This window comes from Poeciliopsis prolifica, unplaced genomic scaffold (genome assembly GCF_027474105.1).
Source record: "Poeciliopsis prolifica strain line A6 unplaced genomic scaffold, Auburn_PproV2 SCAFFOLD012, whole genome shotgun sequence".
Taxonomy (NCBI): domain Eukaryota; kingdom Metazoa; phylum Chordata; class Actinopteri; order Cyprinodontiformes; family Poeciliidae; genus Poeciliopsis; species Poeciliopsis prolifica.
The window spans coordinates 6,102,395-6,121,375 of NW_026562387.1; the positions used below are offsets into that span (position 1 = coordinate 6,102,395).

Genomic DNA, 18,981 nt, shown 5'->3' on the forward strand with positions numbered 1-18,981 from the left:
TATATATATATATATATATATATATATATATATATATATATATATATATATAATGTGCTATTTTCAAGTCCTATTCTTGATCTTATGAAATAATATAAAAATGACATTGCTTAATAAGACATGAGGAAAATTATAAAGATCATTACGGCTGACATGAAAACCTTTCCAAATTTATTCATATGAGATGTCAAAGAAGTTAGACAAAAAGAGGGGTGTGGGGGGGCAATAAGTAATATTCAAGTTTGCTGCGATTTACTGTGACATTTAGTAGATTTTGCATTAGCTCACACACCAGGCAGGACCCATGGGAATCTCCTCTGCCGGTCCACGGTTAACATTCCGCGTTTGTCCGGCACTCTGTAATTTATTGGATCTCATCTGTCCGAGCTTTGATTTATATATTGATTTGAAAAATAAATAAAAGTGATAGGAACCTGCACTGGAGTGTAATGATGGACTGTGTCGACATGCAGGAGTAGGGATATGAAACATTGGGAGGAAATTAGATATTATGCCCCCAAGACAACTGCAGCCAGCAGCACATTCATTATTGGCTGGATATTTATTATTAAGAATTTCTCCTCATGAGTGACTGCAGCAGAATATTTCTTCTCAGCTCCAGCAAGCTAAATGGTGTGTGTGTGCGTTGGGGCGTGGGTGTCTATACAGCGGAGTTTTTTGTTTGCATGTGTTTGCAGAAATGTTTGCGGACATATTGTCAGCAGGTGATGACGAGGGAGCTGGGCTCGGCATATTCTGGACTTTACAAGGATACACACACAAAGAAACGACAAAAAGATCCTTGGGCTTAGCTGAGAAATATATGGATTTATCCATAAAGAGACGTGATCTTGGTTACACAATCCATATTTCTAGCTGAGAGGACTCCATTTATGGAACCAGCAGGGCAGAAAACACTTGACAGCTGCTGAAAACCAAAACTCCTCGCCACAACTTCTGCACAAATTCTAATTACAGCCCAGTGAATTTCAAACAGCAGCACAGAAAAGGGCTGGTGTCCAAGCCTCTCCGATTTTATTATTTCATTCTCTCTCTCTCTCCTCCCACTTCTCCATCCTAATCCACTTCAATTATGTTTCCTCCCATTCCTCCTGATCACTTTACAGCTCAGCAGCACCTGTGCTAATTGTAGCTGTGATGATTGCTGATATGTTTTGCATCCTTAAAGGAGTTTTACAGGAGGGGGACGACAAATAAACATCCAGCCCCAGGGCTTTTTGGGTAGCACAGCTCAGCCGAGCAGATGGCCATCATATTATATGAGCGAAGCTTCTCGCGGAGGCTGAGGTATGGGTGGGTAGGGTGTAATGAGTCCGGGGTGGGAAGAGGATGGAGGAGTGAGAAGTAAGGAGGGGAGACAAAGTGAAGGAAGGAGGTAGGAGGCAACATAGCAGAACGACAGAAGGACAGAAGGACAGAAGACTAAGGAGCCCAGCACTAGAAAAGATTTCTGTTGACACAGCACAGTTAGCTTAGCATAGATGCTAAAATTTGATGGAAAGGCCTAGCTTAATTTAGGCGCACTGGTAATTTGAATAGAATATTTTTAGCTTTAGCTTGTCAAAGCTCTCTATGCATTTGATAGACAGGTCTTTTTTTTTTTTTTTAAAGTGACATCAACAAACAGCTTTAAGTGGCAACTAAAACCTACTTTATAGAAATTTAGTCACCATCTTGTCACCCACAGTCCCATTTAGTTCATTACTTTCTTGTTGAAATTACTTTCCTTCTTGAGAATTTTCTTTAACATAAAGCAAGAACTAATTGAGGAATTACTGTGGATGGCACCGATATTGGCAGAATATGAAACTATGGGGTTGTCAATTTCATATCCAGATATTTTGTTTTGTGGCAACAACGTATCATCCTTGGTTTTAATCAATAAAACTGCTTATTAGTTATCAGTACAGAGATCGAGGGAGGCCAAGTTGGTACATTTTTACAAGAGTATTTTAAATTAGACAAGCTTTTATTTTGGTGACGTTTATGATGGTATAACGTCTCTATTATTAAAAAGAAAATAAAACTGGAATTATTTCTTTATATATAATATAAATATATATAATATGTTTTAATTTCCAATTTAAGGTAACCAAAGCAGTTGTATTTTCTTTAAAATGTGGACACGGTGGCTTTATATCTCTCACCTATCCACCTTGCTGCCCCCACCATGGCGCCTACCCCCGTAATAAATGTGCTGCCAGTTCTCCCGCCGTGGCTGTCTGAGGTCTGACCACATATTATATGGCAACCTATCTGAAGTGGACTGCATATTATAAAGCAGCCTATTTGCTGGAATGATGAGATCCGGACACCTACACCATTATTTATTAGAAAGGATGAGAGCGGTGTGAGGCTGGTTGTCCTCGGCTGGCAGGTGTGCGCGTGAAGAAGGGGTTAAAGTAGGAAGACAGGAGGAAGGAAACTGAAAACCCTAAAATAAACTAGGGATGAAAAAAAAAATAGGAAAGAAAAAAATTGTCCAGAGCAAAGTGATGTGTACACATCACTTTCTAAAAACAAAACAAATAAAAAAAAAAACAGGAAAGTAATTTATTTAATTCTAATAGGTTGCTGTATGGAACAGAGCTTCCTTTGAGCATTCAATGAAGCATTTGTCATCTCACAGCCTTCCTGATGACAGGGTGCTAGGAAACAGCAATATATAAATATATCTATAAATGTTAGTCTAAATAAAAAATAGCTGACTACAGTTTATGGCAAATTGCTTTGCTGCTTTGAAAAATGGCCAAAAATCCTCCATGTTCTAACAGGGGTCAGCCTACTTTGTTAGGTGTGTTCTCCTGGTGCAAAAGACAAATGATGTACTTTGCCTTGGGTCAACTGGGCTTTCCCATCCCATAATGACCTTTCAGGGAGCTGGAAGAGAATAGGTGTTCCCATAGCGATGAAGTACGCCGCACATCAAATGTGTGCAATGGCAAACTAATGTTTTTAGTGCAGCAGTCTGACCTCCCAACCTCTAATGGACTGTTTTGCTGTTCATAAATCACACAAATACATCAGTTGAGTGGAGTAAAAAAAAAAAAAGGGAGTTTTGTGCTTGTTTCTACTCGGCTCTCGTTTGAAATCCTACTCTGTGACAAACGAAGAAGGATCTAGAGTTGGTTTCAGTTAAGATGTGTCCTCTCATTCCACGGAGAACTTGCCACTTTGCTGCTAAGAGGAAAAAAAAAACTTAAAAAAAAACCTAACAGTCCTCTGTGTGTGCATGTGTGTGAGTGTAAAGGTTCCCTGAAGGAGAGAAGATATCTGTCAGTTTGTCACCACACACAAGCTGCCAAATTTTATGAAATACCAAATTACTAATTGGCCCAGTGTTAGGTTTCCTGCCTGGAAGTGAGACTGTAATATCTGGGCCTCTATTAGGATCACAGAGAGAAGCACTCTCATCCAGCCCCCCACTGTGCTGGCAAGCCTCTGCTACTTCACAGCGTGGCGGTGGAAATGAAGGACAAAAGATCTCTGAAACACAACCAAATGCTCCTACTGTAACGCTGCCTTCAAAGTTTGACGACTGAACTTTTATCAGAAAAATCAAACACCTTAAAAAGCTGTGCAAAATAAGTTGTTTCTTACATTAACACCATTTAGAACTTAAACGCTAGTATGACACCACGAAGGATTCCGATTCTTCAACTAGTCCACAAATTTGCTTGTGAATATGAACAAGACTACGTTTTTATTTATTTATTTTTTTTATTGTAGCAAGGTACTGTTGTTTTCCAGGGATAAACTGTATAATTCTGGGCGCATTTATTTGCACCTCTGCTAAAAATGTGTACAAAAGAAAAAAATAAATAAAATATGTGCATATATATTCAGTGATATCATCACTGAATATGGAATTTGATTCTCTCTAAAGATGATTGGCAATAATAAGTTTGAAGCAGGTCAATCAGAGAACAGAAAGAGAAGTTATCCTTCACCATACTTGGTGTGATGCTTTTTCATCCTTTCCTTCTGTCAAAATCACCATAAGTGTTATTTCACCAAACACCTAAATCCTAATCTCATCTGGCCAAAGCATTCAGTTTCAGGTAACCGTTGTCTTATTTATATTGGTATATTTACCTGTAGAAAAAAAAAAAAAAAACCTTTAAAGATCCTTTTCTGACTTAAAATTTTAGGACTTTTCCTAAATTCACCCCATCATTAGAAAAAGTGATACTTTGTTTTTGTTTATATTTCCTTGTGAGCTGTTCACCACTAGGGTACAAAGATTGTCTTATGGGTCATTTGGACGCATGAATTATAAAACCATCTAAACAGCAGAAAAAGAGTTCAAAGGCCACACACAAACTCTCCCTAATACATACACACACCGCCCCACACACACACACACCTGCATTTCTTCCCACAAAATGAAAAGTATGTATCCAAATCAAAAGCTGGGTTTTTCTACAGTTTTCAGTGTGTGATTATGCTATTGCAATAAAAGATGAATTCATTTCAAGGCTTTTGACACGTTTTCACCAGGGGTGCCAATAAATGTGGCCAGCACTATAAATAGGACTCTCTAAGGTAATGAATATTCAAACCAAAAGCAAGGATTTGGTTGAAGGGGAGTTCATACAAAAGACAGCGGGACTGCAAATCAGCATGTAATCAAATGCCGTAACCAAATTAATGCTAATGTATCACATAAAACATTTTAATCACCAATTTAAATTGTTGAGAGAAAAAAAATAAATTCTGGCCCAACACAAAAAAGACATTAATTTACAAGTAAGATCTTAAATACGTTATCAATTAACAGACTTTAACTTAGCAACTGTGTGACTGACATCACTTAAAATAAGATGTCTGCAAATTAATAGAATAGCTTATAGAAAGAAAAGACTGCTATTTTCTGTTTAGCAGCACCATCCCTTTTTTTTTCTTTTTCCAGGACTCTTAATCAAACACGCCTTAGGCCACTAGATGGATAAACACACACAGATAGATTCTGGCAACATTTCAACTCCTCTCTGAAGCAGCGCAATGGGAGAGAGAAAGGGGCTGGCAGACAAAACCACACAAACACAAATCACTGTAATTACTAAATACATAGTTTATTGTAAAAGAGATGGACCCTTTCATCCAGAAATGATTAACGAATTATGGCAGTTGACAAAGTGTCGCAATACGGCAACACAAATAATCATGTAGAACTCAAAATGCTCATCACGTGACCAGACAGACCACTTTTTAAAATTACCCAGAAAGTATGAAAAACCACTTTTATAAAGATGTTTATTATGCAAAACACCACTGTTTCTCTGGCACATGCAAGGGGTGGATGAGGGGAGGGGCAAATTCTTATCAAAATGTTTCGATTTGTTTGTCATACAGGGTGGGCGACAATCATTTTAGACATGACGCACATCAATACGTCCCTGGATTTATCTTTTCCCTTCCGACAGTTCGTTTCTCTTCCAACCACTCAAGGGTTTGAGTTGATTCCAGTGCAAAACTGCAATTTGGTTAGCTAAGGAGCTGGCTTCCCTTTAGAGAGTCTCGCAGGTCCTCACGGCTTCAACCCGGCGCAGGGAATGTTTCTGTGGGGCTCTAAAGTTCGCTTTGCAAGACCCCACCAGGCACTGAACCCCTTTTATAAAAATGTCTCTTTCTTTCTTTTATTTATTTATTTTTTATACACTTCTTCTAACAGCGCTTCCAGCTAACCGGCAGAGTTCTGGTATTAGATATAAACATCATCCGGCAACTCCCTGAACCACAGTTTAATCATGTCAGCTGCTTGTAAGGCTGATTGGAGGTCAGACCCTGTATACCCATCCGTGGTTTGGGTATTGATGGTGATGTAGCGCCGTTGCTCAGGCACATGCTTCGGCTCATCCCCTGGAAATCGTGGACCGAGGCGTAGAGAGGTTGGAAGCAGTCTCGTCTGTGCGGGGTTCCGCCGAATTGGGGGCGGCAGGGGAAGACGGGGGCCACCTACACGTTTTGCGACAGAAATCGGACTTTCTTTTTCGTCAGCAGCCAGCTCCTGACGTCCTTTAACGTAGGGAGTTTCATTTTCTCTTTGTTTTTACTGTAAACATTCAAGAAGATGCCGAAGACCACCAGAAGGCCGCCCCAAATGTACCTGTTGAAAGGCGAGACAAGTTGAAATTGTAAAGATGGCACGGAGAGAATGCTTACATGATGCTGATGAATTGTTATTCGAATGCCCTCTTAAGAATACAATTTTCTTCTTCTCCCCATGCAAAACCACAAGAAGTGCTGATCAGAAGTTCACATGCCTATTCATGGTTCTGTATTTGTGGAGTTTTCTGTGGGACGAAACTCCAAATTACATGCAGAAAATGTATCTATTTTCAGATTTTATACACAGCGCATCTGTAAACTGTTTGAAACAAAATTCTATTTGACAGGTTATTGGATGATGTTTGCATTATTAGAAGGCGAAGCCACAAGTATTGGAGTCATTTGCAGTCAACCATGGACCCTAACTTGTTCTTAATTTTGATTGTTTTACAGGGTGGAATGAAGATACAACAAAAACCTTCAAGTCATATCAAAAAACAAGGATCAGGTTAGTTTAGATTTACAACTGATTTTCTTTAATTCATACGAGATTATAATAAGTATTTTTTTTTTTTTTACCTGAACGGGCAATGTTAAAAGCAGAGTCTGATTCCAAAACCAATCAATAATGAGTGTATGCAAACTTCTGATTGACACTGTGTCTGCTGTTCTGCAAGCAAGGGTAAAACAGCACTAAATGCAACACTTTTCAAGTGGGGGAAGCAGAAAATGCAAGTAAAAATGGCAAAATATAAAAGGTTATAAGAGAAAGAACTGGTAGAATGAAACTGGCCAGGTTACACAAAAGTTTTTTTTTTTTAGAGATATCTTGACATGCATGTCAAAATCCACAACAAAGAAGCAGCGCCAGAGGTATGAAGAAAATCAGTCCCCTCTGACACAACCGCAGAGTTAAGACGATAAGTCAGAGAGTAAAGGGTGAAGGACAACAGTAAGGAGCTGAGGAACAGTAGAGGATAAAAGTCAAGAAGACCAAAGAAGAGATCAGTGGCACCACGGCACTCTGGAGCTTAAGCAAAGATTGAAGTGCCAAAAGTGAAAAAGGTGATGGTACTTACTGAAAAGTGAACGGTTTGGTGAAGAACATGAAGGAAAGTATGATGGTCATGGCCTTTCTTCCAGTGGTTACTGTAAAAGAAACCAACCAAAAGCAAGGGAGCATTTACATTTCTATATTAAATCACAAAAAGATCAAAAAAGTTCAACACAAGTTACTTTCAAACTTGACTTTCAACTGCTGACAAGCTTTTATGTTATGCACATTGGTCCTAAAGAGACAACAAATACGTCTGAGAAAAAACAACAAATAAACAAAAAAAGGTTTATGGCATATGAATGAGAAAAATCACTTATTTACAAACTTTTTCCATCTTTTTCCTGTGTGATTCAAATGAAAATTAACAATACCGTTTTATTTTTTGCCACAAAAACTGGTTTTAAAAACAGCTCTACGTTTTTAAAACCGTACAGCTTAAAAAAAATATGACAGTTCCTGTCATATTTTATCATGTAGTAATAAGTGCAGACATTTTGTGCCGTTAAGTATGCAAATATAAAAAAAAAAAAAAAGAAACATCTCACAAGACAGAAAATATTTTGCTGTGTCTCTGACCTGTTACTGCAACCAGGGCGCCAAACAGCTTGATTAAGGCGAGCACAAAGGAGATCCCAAAATAACCCGTAAGAGAGAAGAAGAAGGCATAACCGTACGTCTTAACAGGATGCTGCAAGAGAGACATAAGAGTCTTTTCTGAGCCTTCGGGCAGACTTGTTGGTCTATTAAAAATCAGAAGCTTTTTTATTTCCAAAAAGGATGAATCAAAGAGCACAGAGACACAAACTTAGAATCAGAATGCACGTAAACGTGATTTTATTAGATTAAAAACACACACACAGTAAACACAGTCAAACCCATTAACAGTCAGGGATATGCATAGCCGTACAGGATATTTACCTCTGAGCAGAAAGCCACAGCTGGTCCCAGCCCACCCACACAGAGCAAGCCTCCCAGTATGTAGATGAAACCGATAGAGTACGAGTACAGCACCTGTGAACACACGGCTAAATGATGAATCAGTGATGTCACACTTTGGGGTTTAGTTTCATCCTTTACTGGAAACACTAGGCACAAATATCAGCAGGGAAAAACTTCCTGTGTTTATGTCCAACATGTCAACAGATCTGCAGGTCAATATGTTCTCACTGAGAGTCAGAGAGACACTCGTCTGGTGATAAAGCCTGGCAAAAAATAAACCTTAAGCAAAGGAGTCCTTGGATTAAAACTTGGAAATAAATAAAACATTTCTTTTGAAGTGGAAAATAAAACACTTTATGAAATAACAAATAGCACAATTGTTGGGACAGCTGTATTCAAGACATTGTAAAAATCTATGTACAATCACAGCATTTCACATGGTTGGCGAATAATAGAGAGGACTGGTTGACCATTCCTCTTTGGTTACCCAGAGTGCTCACTTATGTTGGCCTTTAGCTCTGGGAACTGAGATGATCAGGGAGAAGGTTGATTTTGATCATGTTTACCCATTTCTGTTATTCGGCCATACAGTTTGGCCAACTTTAACTAAAAACGATCACCCATCCTCAATTTAAAGGTATACGCCACCAAATTTGTACTCAAAATATCCTGACATTTTAAACATTTCAAGATGCCACGCTTCCCCAAAAAGAAATCAGATACTTTGACAAACAAAGAAAGGCTCACAACATCATTATATTAAATCAGTTGTTTTCTTTTTTTAACTCAGCAAGAGTGTTTTGTGCTTAGAAAATTCTGTCTTGGTTTCATTTGAATAGTTCAGATTAAAGCCCCAACTTTAATGTGAACTCAGCTTTTAGGTGTACATTGACGTTGGTACGATAGAAAAGGTTTTATCCAGACATTCCTCCTTAACAGCCGACTGGTTTTGCCTTTTATTTAGTGCCAAGATAAACGTGGCTCTTTATCCAGCTTAGTGCCCGATGGGTAAAAGAATGGGCCTCTGTCATGTCATATTTATACCCCATAGACACAGAAAGTCCTGAATTATTGATTAAAAGTGCCTCAAAACTACAATGAAGGACGTATTAAAAAAAAAAAAAAACACACAAAAAAACACCTGTTACATTTATTTTAAAAGAGCATAACCAATAAGTTTGTTAAGCTTCCCCACCAGACAAATAAAATGTTCAGTATGACATTGTGCTGCAGTAACACACACACACACACACACATATATATATATATATATATATATATATATACACACACACACACACACACACACACACACACACACACGCACACACACACACACACATATATATGATGTGTATATATTCACACACACCATATGTGTATATGTGAATATATATGTAAAAAACCATTTACCATTTCAGAGTTGGAGCCGTTGTGAAGCTTCATGGCCTTTTCCTGCACATTTCCAATGACGGCATCTGCACACAGAGCCAGGGATATGAGCACAACACCTGCAAAACAAAAAACACATATTTACTACAGATCTGTTACATCTAGGTGCTTTTAAAAGAAAAAAAACAAAAAAAAAAACAAAAGGGTTCAATTCATGTTTTATACAACATAGACAAAAAGGAGAAGAAAAAAACAGATGCTAAGATCTATAAAAAGGAGAACCAGAAAGAGTTTGATTCTCAGGCACAAAATAATTTAAAATTTCTCAAGAGAAACACCATATTGGATTTAAATGTGACATGCATATTATGTGACACTGATTAGTACTAAATGCTAGTCCTGGTACTGTAGTTAGTCATGCAAGTCTCAGAAATAAAGACAAGATCACAAAGCAATGCTTAAATAGCTTTTTTTTTTCTCTAACTTATTATACAAATAAGTTAGAGTAAGAGATATACTTGAAACCAGTTTATTTGCAGTCAGTGTGGTCCTTAAATTATGACTACCCTATCAAAATGGCAGTGTTGAGGCAGCACAACACAACTCCATATGGACTAAAGTGACGACATTTGAGGTTGTCTCTGAGAACTGCCCAGGTTTGTGGACCGTGAAAGAATTACCTGTCACATTGAAGTTGGGAGCTACTTTGCTGTCAGCGAGGGTAAACCAGATGAGTCCCAGACTCATGCAGAGAGCAGCAGACACATCAGTCAAGTTATACCGTTTACCTTGAACACACAGAAAAATACAAAATTCTCACTGGCATCATGCACGAATCTGTTGTAAAAGTCTAATGAGACACTTTTAAAATATTTATAGTTTGAGAAACCAGGTTAAAACAGAACTCGGAAAAGTTTTTCTTTTAGTATTTCACACAATTTCAAGTTTCGGAGGATATGCAAAAAAAACAATGAAAAAACGGGAAAGAATAGAAGAGAAACAACAAGATGAAAACAGACTGACGGACGGATGCCTTAAGGTTGACAAGAGGACGCAGCATCAGGTTAGCTGTGGTCGGCTTTGATTCCCCCCACTTGCCTTTGAAGGGCCTCACATCAGATGCAACCCCGAGAGCCCCTCCCACATCCTTCTCTTCCACTTTCTCTTCTCCTTGCATTCCAAGGGAACAAATGTTTTTTTCGCTCTACCCCTTGAGGGACCCTGGTCCTCACATCTGCTCGTCGAAAGATGAAGGAAACGGAGTGGGGGCAAAAAGAGGAGCACTAAACTCATCTGATGTTTAGGACATGGAACCTTGAGAAAGGCCAGCACTGCTGCTGCTGCTTCTGCTGACTGAGCTCTGATGACCGAAAACAACAAAAGGTGGATGAAAAGGATGGAGTGAAAGTTGAAAGGTGATAGCTGCTTCAAAAGATACCAGCGATCACAGGAGTGAGGTGGAAAGTGTCCCTCATAGAAAGTCCACCTGTCTTACCCGATTACATTTAAACTGTTTTATGTCAAATAAAGACTTGGAAAATATGGCTATTTACAATTATGCCCATTTATGTTGTGGTTCTTAGGACTTAAACTATTTTTTATGTCTTTATGAAATTGGAACAAAACAAAAACAATAATAATAATTAAAAAAAATAAAAAAAATCAAACAAGCCAAAAAAGAAAAGCAATTATTGAACTTTTGCCTATTCAGATTTCCCACATATTTAAATATAGCTGATGTTAAATTCAATTACACAAAAATGACTTTATAAACACAAACTGATTTATGATGAAGTTCTCCAATGACACCGACAAAACTTCAAAGTATCAAAACGATGAAAACCATTTCTAAGATGAGCTAACCTTGTATAAAAACTCCTCCGATCATGACTGGGATGAGTTTGCAGCACTTGAAGATGACCTGGGTAGGGTAGTTCAAGTAGCCTAAAGAGGTATTGGATAGTCCCATAGTTCCTACTGTTAAAAATGCAATCATCATGTAGGTCTTCCCTGGTATCCTGGGCAGGAAGAATAGAAAGACAATGAGAAAAGAGAGACAATATGGAAATGAAAACAGACTAGTAGATCTACTATGTGGACTAGAAGAAAACATTTTCTATCTGCCTGTTTTTCTCCCTTTTCAAAAATAATCTTATTCTTTGAAGTCCAAGAGAAAACACTGTAATAGCTAAGATGCACGCTATTTGGCGATAATAGCAACACAGAAATCAAAAGAATAAAATTCAGCGCATTCATAAAGATTTCGATAAGATACAGAAACTCCTCAAACAATTGTATGTTGTGTTTTCTACACTGTTCAGCTCATCGGATGGTAAGTTTTTCAATTTAAATTTGAAGTTAAATAACATATTCAGGGCAATGTATTATTTTTCAGACATTGATAATGGAATAAATAATTCACAAATATCTGCTCAGAGTAGAATTAACCAGTTCTCCACTGATCATGCAATCGGATATGTTAGATTTTTAATTTGAGATTGTCAAATTAGATTCTGAATCCATAAAAAAACAAAAACAGTAAAATAGCCATATAAGTTAGTAGCAGTAGGAAGCTGTGGAGGTCAATCTCAGCCAGTTTTGGTTGCAAGACTTACAACTCATTCGTATTTTGTTTCTCACTCTGTCAACATATTATTTCATGGAAAATTCTTCAATTAAATGACCAAATCTATATGTACCTTCTGCGTTTGTCTTGCGTGAACTGAAGCTCAACGAGTCCAAACATGGAATAAAAGCCAAACTGTACCAAAGTGAGGTACCAACCAAAAGGTTTGAATCCTTCCACAGAAAATATTAATTCCTGTGGGGTAAGGACAAATACAGAAATGAATGCAGAGTACTGCCGGAACAAATTAGAACACACTTAAGCACAATATCCTAAGAGAAAACGACAGCAAGATTCATGATTCTGATTTCATCGAAGGTTTCTTTCTTTTCCACTTGTATTACCTGCAAATATCCATAGATAAGATAAAAGAGGAAGACTCCAGCCACACAGATGAAGAACTGTGTTGGGGCACTTAAGCTGGTGAGGTTGATTCCCAGAACCCTCAGCTCCTCCACAGACTTGATGTGAGGCGACATCACCTCTGTGGACGACGGAATGGAGATGGAGATGTGCTTCCGTGAACTGTTGTAACCCACCAGGCCATATTTGCTGCTCATTGTGTCCTCAGTAACTGGAATCTGTGAGAACAAAAAAAAAAAAACACCAAAAACTAAGAGGCAGCCTGATCAATGTCACATATTTGCAGAAGAGTAACACACTGCATGATGATTCTGTAGCTTTTGACAAAGGATATAGAAAGTGTTTTTCTTGCCAGTGACAGGCATTTTTTCCCCTGTCACACCAGTTTTTACATGTCAGTCAAATATGCAAGGGTTAACCAGATGTTCTGAAACAACATATAAAGCTACATTCATTAATGACCCACTTTTCCGCTAGGTAAAATGTAGCATGTTGATACCAGCTATTGATAATTTGACTCAAATTTCAGTGTCATCCTAGTTAAAGCATTGCTTCCTTACTGGATAGCCTTATCGCTCTCTTCTGAACTACACTGTTTCAAATGCACTACTATCCTCCCAATGAAAAGTTTAGTTTCAGCCACAAATCTGGCAGTAAAAGCAAGTAAATTCAACTACACATTTGTTTTTCGTGCTGCTCTACATGAAAATTTTAACAGATCACACAAAAATTGTAGATTCCTTCTGTTAAACATGACATTTTATTGTCAAGATATATTTCAAATGCATTGTTTTTAAGACATTTGACTTTTGTTGTGGTCGCAAATCACAACAAAATCAGCAATCAAAATTACTGATCTGAAACCACAAAGGTCCCCGATCTGAGCTACCATTTAAAACGGGCCAAACTGTATGAATATTTAACTTGACTGATGCATAAAGTAGCTACGTGTTCTGAATAAGGCATGTTGGATGGGCTACAGCATCCCAGACAGACCAAAATACCGAATGTCAATTGTCTGCGTTCAATAAACTTGGAATTAAATTACTAACAATAGCTGCAGCTTTCTGTGTTTTCCTGTCAAAGTTATTACAAACAAGAATTACTTCAATAATAGCTCTTCGTTGCCGGCTAAGTTAGCTTTAAAAGCGAACTGCTTACCTTCAGTGACACTTCCGGGAGTCTTTAAACCTGTATTTCCTCCTTTTCAGAGGCAATGTTTATGGAAATCATTGCCCTGTCCGTACAATCTTCATCTTTTATGTACACTTGAGCGTTTCATGATTCCGATTTCAAGTGACAAACAGTTCAAATGCGAAGGTAAACCTGCTAGCCTGCTAAAACCTGCTAGCCTGCACTGGCTGCAGTGGCAGGAGCAGCCAACAACTTCCGCCGAACTCTGAACTCGAACGCTATTGGTCAACAGAGACGCGCTGATGCAGGTGCAGAAAAATCAAACTGCGCGACCCATTAATCCGTTTTAGTCCCAAAATGAAAAAGAAGACAGTGCTTTGAGAGGAATTAAACAGTACATTGTTTAATAAATATATTTTAGATGTGAGGAAACAGTCAGGCAGCATAGCGTGGACTCACCTGTTTGGAAGAATCCATGCGAACTTGCAGTGTGTGTGTTGCCGTTTCCTGTTTCGCTATGAACGTCGGACTGTAAAAACGAAGAAAACAAACACCAGGTAATCCGGTAAATCCGGTTCCCTGGCAATTTCCTGCAGTTACTTGAATAACAAATAGCAAAGAAATGAATCAGTAATATTGATTCATTGCTGGTCCAGCGATATATTTTGAGTTTTTTGCATCACTATGGTATACTGCATTTGGAAACTATAAGAAAATGTACATGTGTTTGTTCTTTCTCTGGTTCAACACGCCTAAATCAGGTAAAGAATGGTTAATTAGGTGGCTCCTGGAGCAGGACAGGAGCTGGCCATCCATGTGCTTTTACAATTGTGCAGAGGACAACTGACTTGAAAATGTTCCCAACAGAAACATCTCCACATAGAGGATAAGTCTCAAGTTCACATAATGAACTCATAACATTAAGAAAAGTGGGTGAGAATCTATATGTAATCAATCTTTCCCTTTTGATTTATATTAACATGTTATGTTTTATTTTTCTTAGCTGAACCTAGATGAATGTGAATGAGTACACACTACCGCGTCTGAAAAAAAGGAGGGAGGCTAACTACTACAGCTGTAGTCATAACTCCTTTGCATATTCTTGTGAGTTTGCTTAATGTTTGGACACCATTCTTGAGTTGATTGGCTGACTTTGTTTAAAGTTTACTTTCTATGTACGTGATGACAGCTTTCTTGAGTGCACTGAGGTTGTGTTCAAGGAGTTTGAAAGTTTAATCTTTAGGATTATACCTTCCTGATGATTATTATACATTTTGTCAGGTTTCAAATTAAAAAGAAAATTAGATGTTGCACGAGTTGTCACAATTGAAGTCTTTCCAAACAGTTATTATAGATGGCGGTGGCTCCAATAGCAGCCTGTGCTGCAGCAGATTAGAAGAAGCCTCTGACAGAACACAACCCATTATCACATTGCTGTTACATGTTGATCAGTCAGGGGGGAGACTTAAAAATGTATTTGAATATTTTGTAGTATTTCTTGCATTTAAGTGATGGCAAAAATATTAAAATATACAACACATACATCTCACAAATAAAAAATATATTTTTTAAATATAAAAATATATTAACACATCCTTTTAAGTAGGTGTCTTTCAGATGACCAACTGCAATAGATAGTTCGTCTGTAACAGTATGCTTCATTTCAATCATATTTTGAAACAAGCAAGATTTTTAATAGTCTTTAGCAGATCGACAAAGAGAAATTAGGTCAAATAGCCAAAGTAGCAAGTTACCATTTTTTCAACTACACATTTATACAGTTCTGCATTGAAATGCTTTCAAGCCACTGAAATCATTTGTGTATGGGAGTTGTGTATCACACCCACAACTTATGTGATGCCTTTGCATTGTTTCTGTTTAGCTGTAGTCTTGGCTGCTGTTTTCCTTCTGTTCCCACAATCTTTCGAGGCTTCTTTCTTGTTTCACCTGAAGTCGTCGTTTTGTTTCTTGCCAGCTCTCCTCTGTCTTCGCCCGGCTTCCACTCGCTCGTGAGCTTTCCTTCCCGTTGCACTTTTATTCTCCCCTCCCCTTATTACATTAATTCTTTCTCGGCGTTCTCCATTGTTTCCCCTGTCTCTTGGCCATCTCATATCTCCGCCGCTCCCTTTTTGGCTTCCCAACTATAAGGCATGAAACTCTGTCTGGCCCATTCGTTGCCCTCCTCCCTCCGCTAAGTCCCCCCTCCTCCACGGCGTCCAGTCTCAAATCGCTCACTCTGCCTGCCTTGGTTTTTTGCTCACTCTCACGCTCCCCCTGTCCTCTCTCCCCAGCCAGAGGTTAATACACTCCAGGATGGCATTATTTCCTCCCCGGCCCTCCGACAATATAAAAATTCAGAATGGACAGCTCAATCCCTCTTCCATCTCAGATTTGATTGTAATGGTATTGCCTCCTGTCCCTGGGAGGCCCCTGCTGCCTCGCCAACCCAGCCTTTATGACACTAAATGGCCCAGCTACAATTTTTCCATCTATTCAAAAAATTCTGTTAATAACTCATTTGGAATGAGCCGTCCAGACTCCGTGGACCGACTGCAGCCAGGGCTCTCACCTCTCGCCTCACAGGGGCCGCAATATACAAAAAAGGATGCAGGGCTGAATGGCAAATGCATTGGTTAATTAATCTCTCCGAATTTACAGCCCTCTTTTCCCCAAATGCCCTGTGCACTCCAACTGACAGTCCCAAAGAGACAACATTTTCATATTTACAACCTTTCATGGAGAAAGTGCACACTGGCGACTGGGGCTGGTCGGACCACTTTTCCTTCCGCCTTGTCCAACTTTACAAGTGCAGCCATTCATCATGCATGATAGATTTATGTAATAAAATCCATTTTCCTTTTCCATACCACCTTATTAAATAATACAATAATTATTTATTGATTATTCAAAAAGGTACATATGTGTGGGTAATGACTTTTGAGCATGCTACCGGACCTTCAATAAATAAAGCAGACGGGTGGGAGTGGGGGGTTGAAGGGAAGGAGAAATAAAGTAGAAAAAGAGGGGTAGAGGAAATAAGAGATGAAGGGATATGACTTTTGAACCAGTAAAATCTGGATCCAATTCTGGACTCTTGGAAAACAGATCAGGAATGACATTATTGGATTTTCAACAGCCTTGTATAAGAATGCAACATATAATGTGTTTTTACACAGTAAAAATACAACTAGGTTAGAGGCCTAAGATTTAAATTCTAACCTTTCTCTTGAAAAAAAAAGAAAAAGATTAATTGGCACTTGTCATTGCATGATCACCCCCTCCTCCAAGACTAGCAATCATTTATTTGTTTTATTTTTTTATAAATCCAAATCAAACCAAATTTTATTTGTATCGCACATTTCAGCAGCAAGGCATTTCAAAGTGCTCTACATCATAAACATATAGGGATTATAAGGATTCACAGAACATTTTTCTGGTCACCTAAACTCACTGAAATTTTATTATTATTAATGTTAATAGCCTGTGAGCTGTAAGTAGCCAGTTGGATCTTTTTTCATTGAGAACAGCTTACTTAAGTTATACTGGGTCCAGCCAACAAACACACTCTGCAGTTTTGAAGTTGCTATTTCAGGACACTGTCAAGGTTAGGCATTTTTAGTATGAGTGAGGTATCTTAAAAATCATGTCAGTGGAAGTAGAGAAGGTGTATCTGTTTTATAAGAAGCCATTTTTTATTTAGACTTTGACAGGGGGTCTTGTGGCTTCTTAACTTTTTTGAACATTTACAGTTGTGGTTTTTGTTGTTCCAGGGGAAAACAAACATCAGAAATGAAAAGCATCCATCTACTCTGGGATATCAGTCAGTACCCTCCATTAGGTCATTTTAATGAACCAGTCGAGGGGCAAATGCAGCAGGAGCGGATTTCAGCAAGTAACAGGAAAAGTGAACATATTACTGCGACGTTGCTCTGTTGCATTCTTTTGAGCCTTCAACCTCTGTCTGTGATGAAAACTGCTGCATCATCGGAGAATTGTTAATAATTCCAACCAAGCTTCCTGTTCTAATCACCAACACAAATTGTAAGTTTGTCTTTATATTTCAGATGGCCAATCTACATAATGAGACATCTCTTCCTCCCCTATAATAAAATTGGACGTTGGGGTCGGCGAGGAAGATATTTAAATCGCTTTTGATTATCGGTCTTACAAATTAAATCTTAAATACAAAATTTTGCATTGAAATCCAGAAAACAAACAAGAACTTATTTTCTTCACAAACAGGCTCCTGAAGTTTTCCTCTGAACTTTTTGTTGCTGAAAAAGTTCTCTGGGTTTTATGAGCTCTCCAGCAGGGTGACGGTGATGACATTTGTTTATTCTTGCTTTAATCGCCTTTCCAAGAAAATACACTTCACCTCCTGTAATCATGCTGCCCTTAACTTCATCCATCCGTATAGTGGTTAATCTAAGTCTGCATCGTAGAAAGCTCCAGCCGTGGATCATTTCAAAAGAGACACTTTAATGTCAGCCAGATATTGCGTTGAGGGTTTCTTAATAACCCATTTGTGTTTGGTCTTATCCTCGGCTAAAGTGCACTCACTCTCCGTTGTCTTTTTCCCGTCTTGTCTCAAGCCTCCTGCATGCTACAGAAAACAGATGCTATCTCGGCTATATTACTTCTCAAAGCACTCATATCCTCTCCCATGTTATTTTCTTTGATCTGGTAGGCTTGCTGCCCTTACATTTTTCTTCCTCTCCTCTCCTCCTCTCACACCCTCAGACCCCCTCCCGCTTCTTCGTTCTCCTCTTCTTCATTTTTGCTTCCATACTCTATCCTCTTTTTCTGAGAGCAGACGGAGGAGCCACAGTGGTTTCTGGTAGCTGTGGATGTCTGAAATTCAGGCCATTGGTTCTGTTGTGCACTATTCTGCATTTAATATTTTGAAACCATCAGAATTAGGTTGTGCACATGTTAACCTATGGCTATTCATCCATTCTAAAAATAATTACTTTTCTTGCTGAAAATATGTACTGTTGATACTCTTAATTAAAATTACTCTCTCTCAATTCTGGTTACATGGAGTTTTATATTTGGCACTAACAGGTCACATCCTACAAACAGCCAGTTTCTTGTAATACTGCTATAATCTATGTTAAACTATGTTAAACATTTAAAAAACACGGGCAGTCCAATCTGAAAAGAGTGACTTTTTTTTTTCTTCTTCAGAATTTGAGACGTAATTTGATACCGGATCGTTGAGAGCTTCTTCGAATGACTGAACGAGGATTTTAAAATCACTGAAAGTAACATAAAGCTAATCCATGAGTCCACAATATTCTCTCCTTTTTCCTCCGGAAGCTACAGAGTTTCGAAATGGTTTGATTGGTGAGTCTTGACCAAAATAAATAAATAAATAAATAAAAATAAAATGAGCATA

The 18,981-nt window shown here is 38.3% G+C and overlaps 1 protein-coding gene across 2 annotated transcripts; it reads right to left on the minus strand.

Moving 5' to 3' along the window:
• Nucleotides 1-5,071: 5,071 nt before the first annotated feature.
• Nucleotides 5,072-14,082, minus strand: slc35b3 (solute carrier family 35 member B3). Of its 2 annotated transcripts, none has more exons than XM_055037417.1 (10): nt 14,043-14,082; nt 12,431-12,667; nt 12,160-12,281; nt 11,324-11,478; nt 10,141-10,248; nt 9,482-9,579; nt 8,048-8,140; nt 7,706-7,817; nt 7,152-7,221; nt 5,072-6,130 (listed from the first exon to the last, which is right to left on the minus strand). In XM_055037417.1, the coding sequence occupies exons 1-10, from the start codon at nt 14,058-14,060 to the stop codon at nt 5,980-5,982; spliced, it is 1,164 nt and encodes a 387-aa protein (XP_054893392.1). In that variant the 5' UTR covers nt 14,061-14,082; the 3' UTR covers nt 5,072-5,979. The 2 variants fall into 2 exon arrangements, with proteins under 2 accessions (XP_054893392.1, XP_054893393.1); XM_055037418.1 differs by lacking the exon at nt 14,043-14,082 and adding an exon at nt 13,611-13,835.
• Between the last annotated feature and the right edge of the window lie 4,899 nt (nt 14,083-18,981).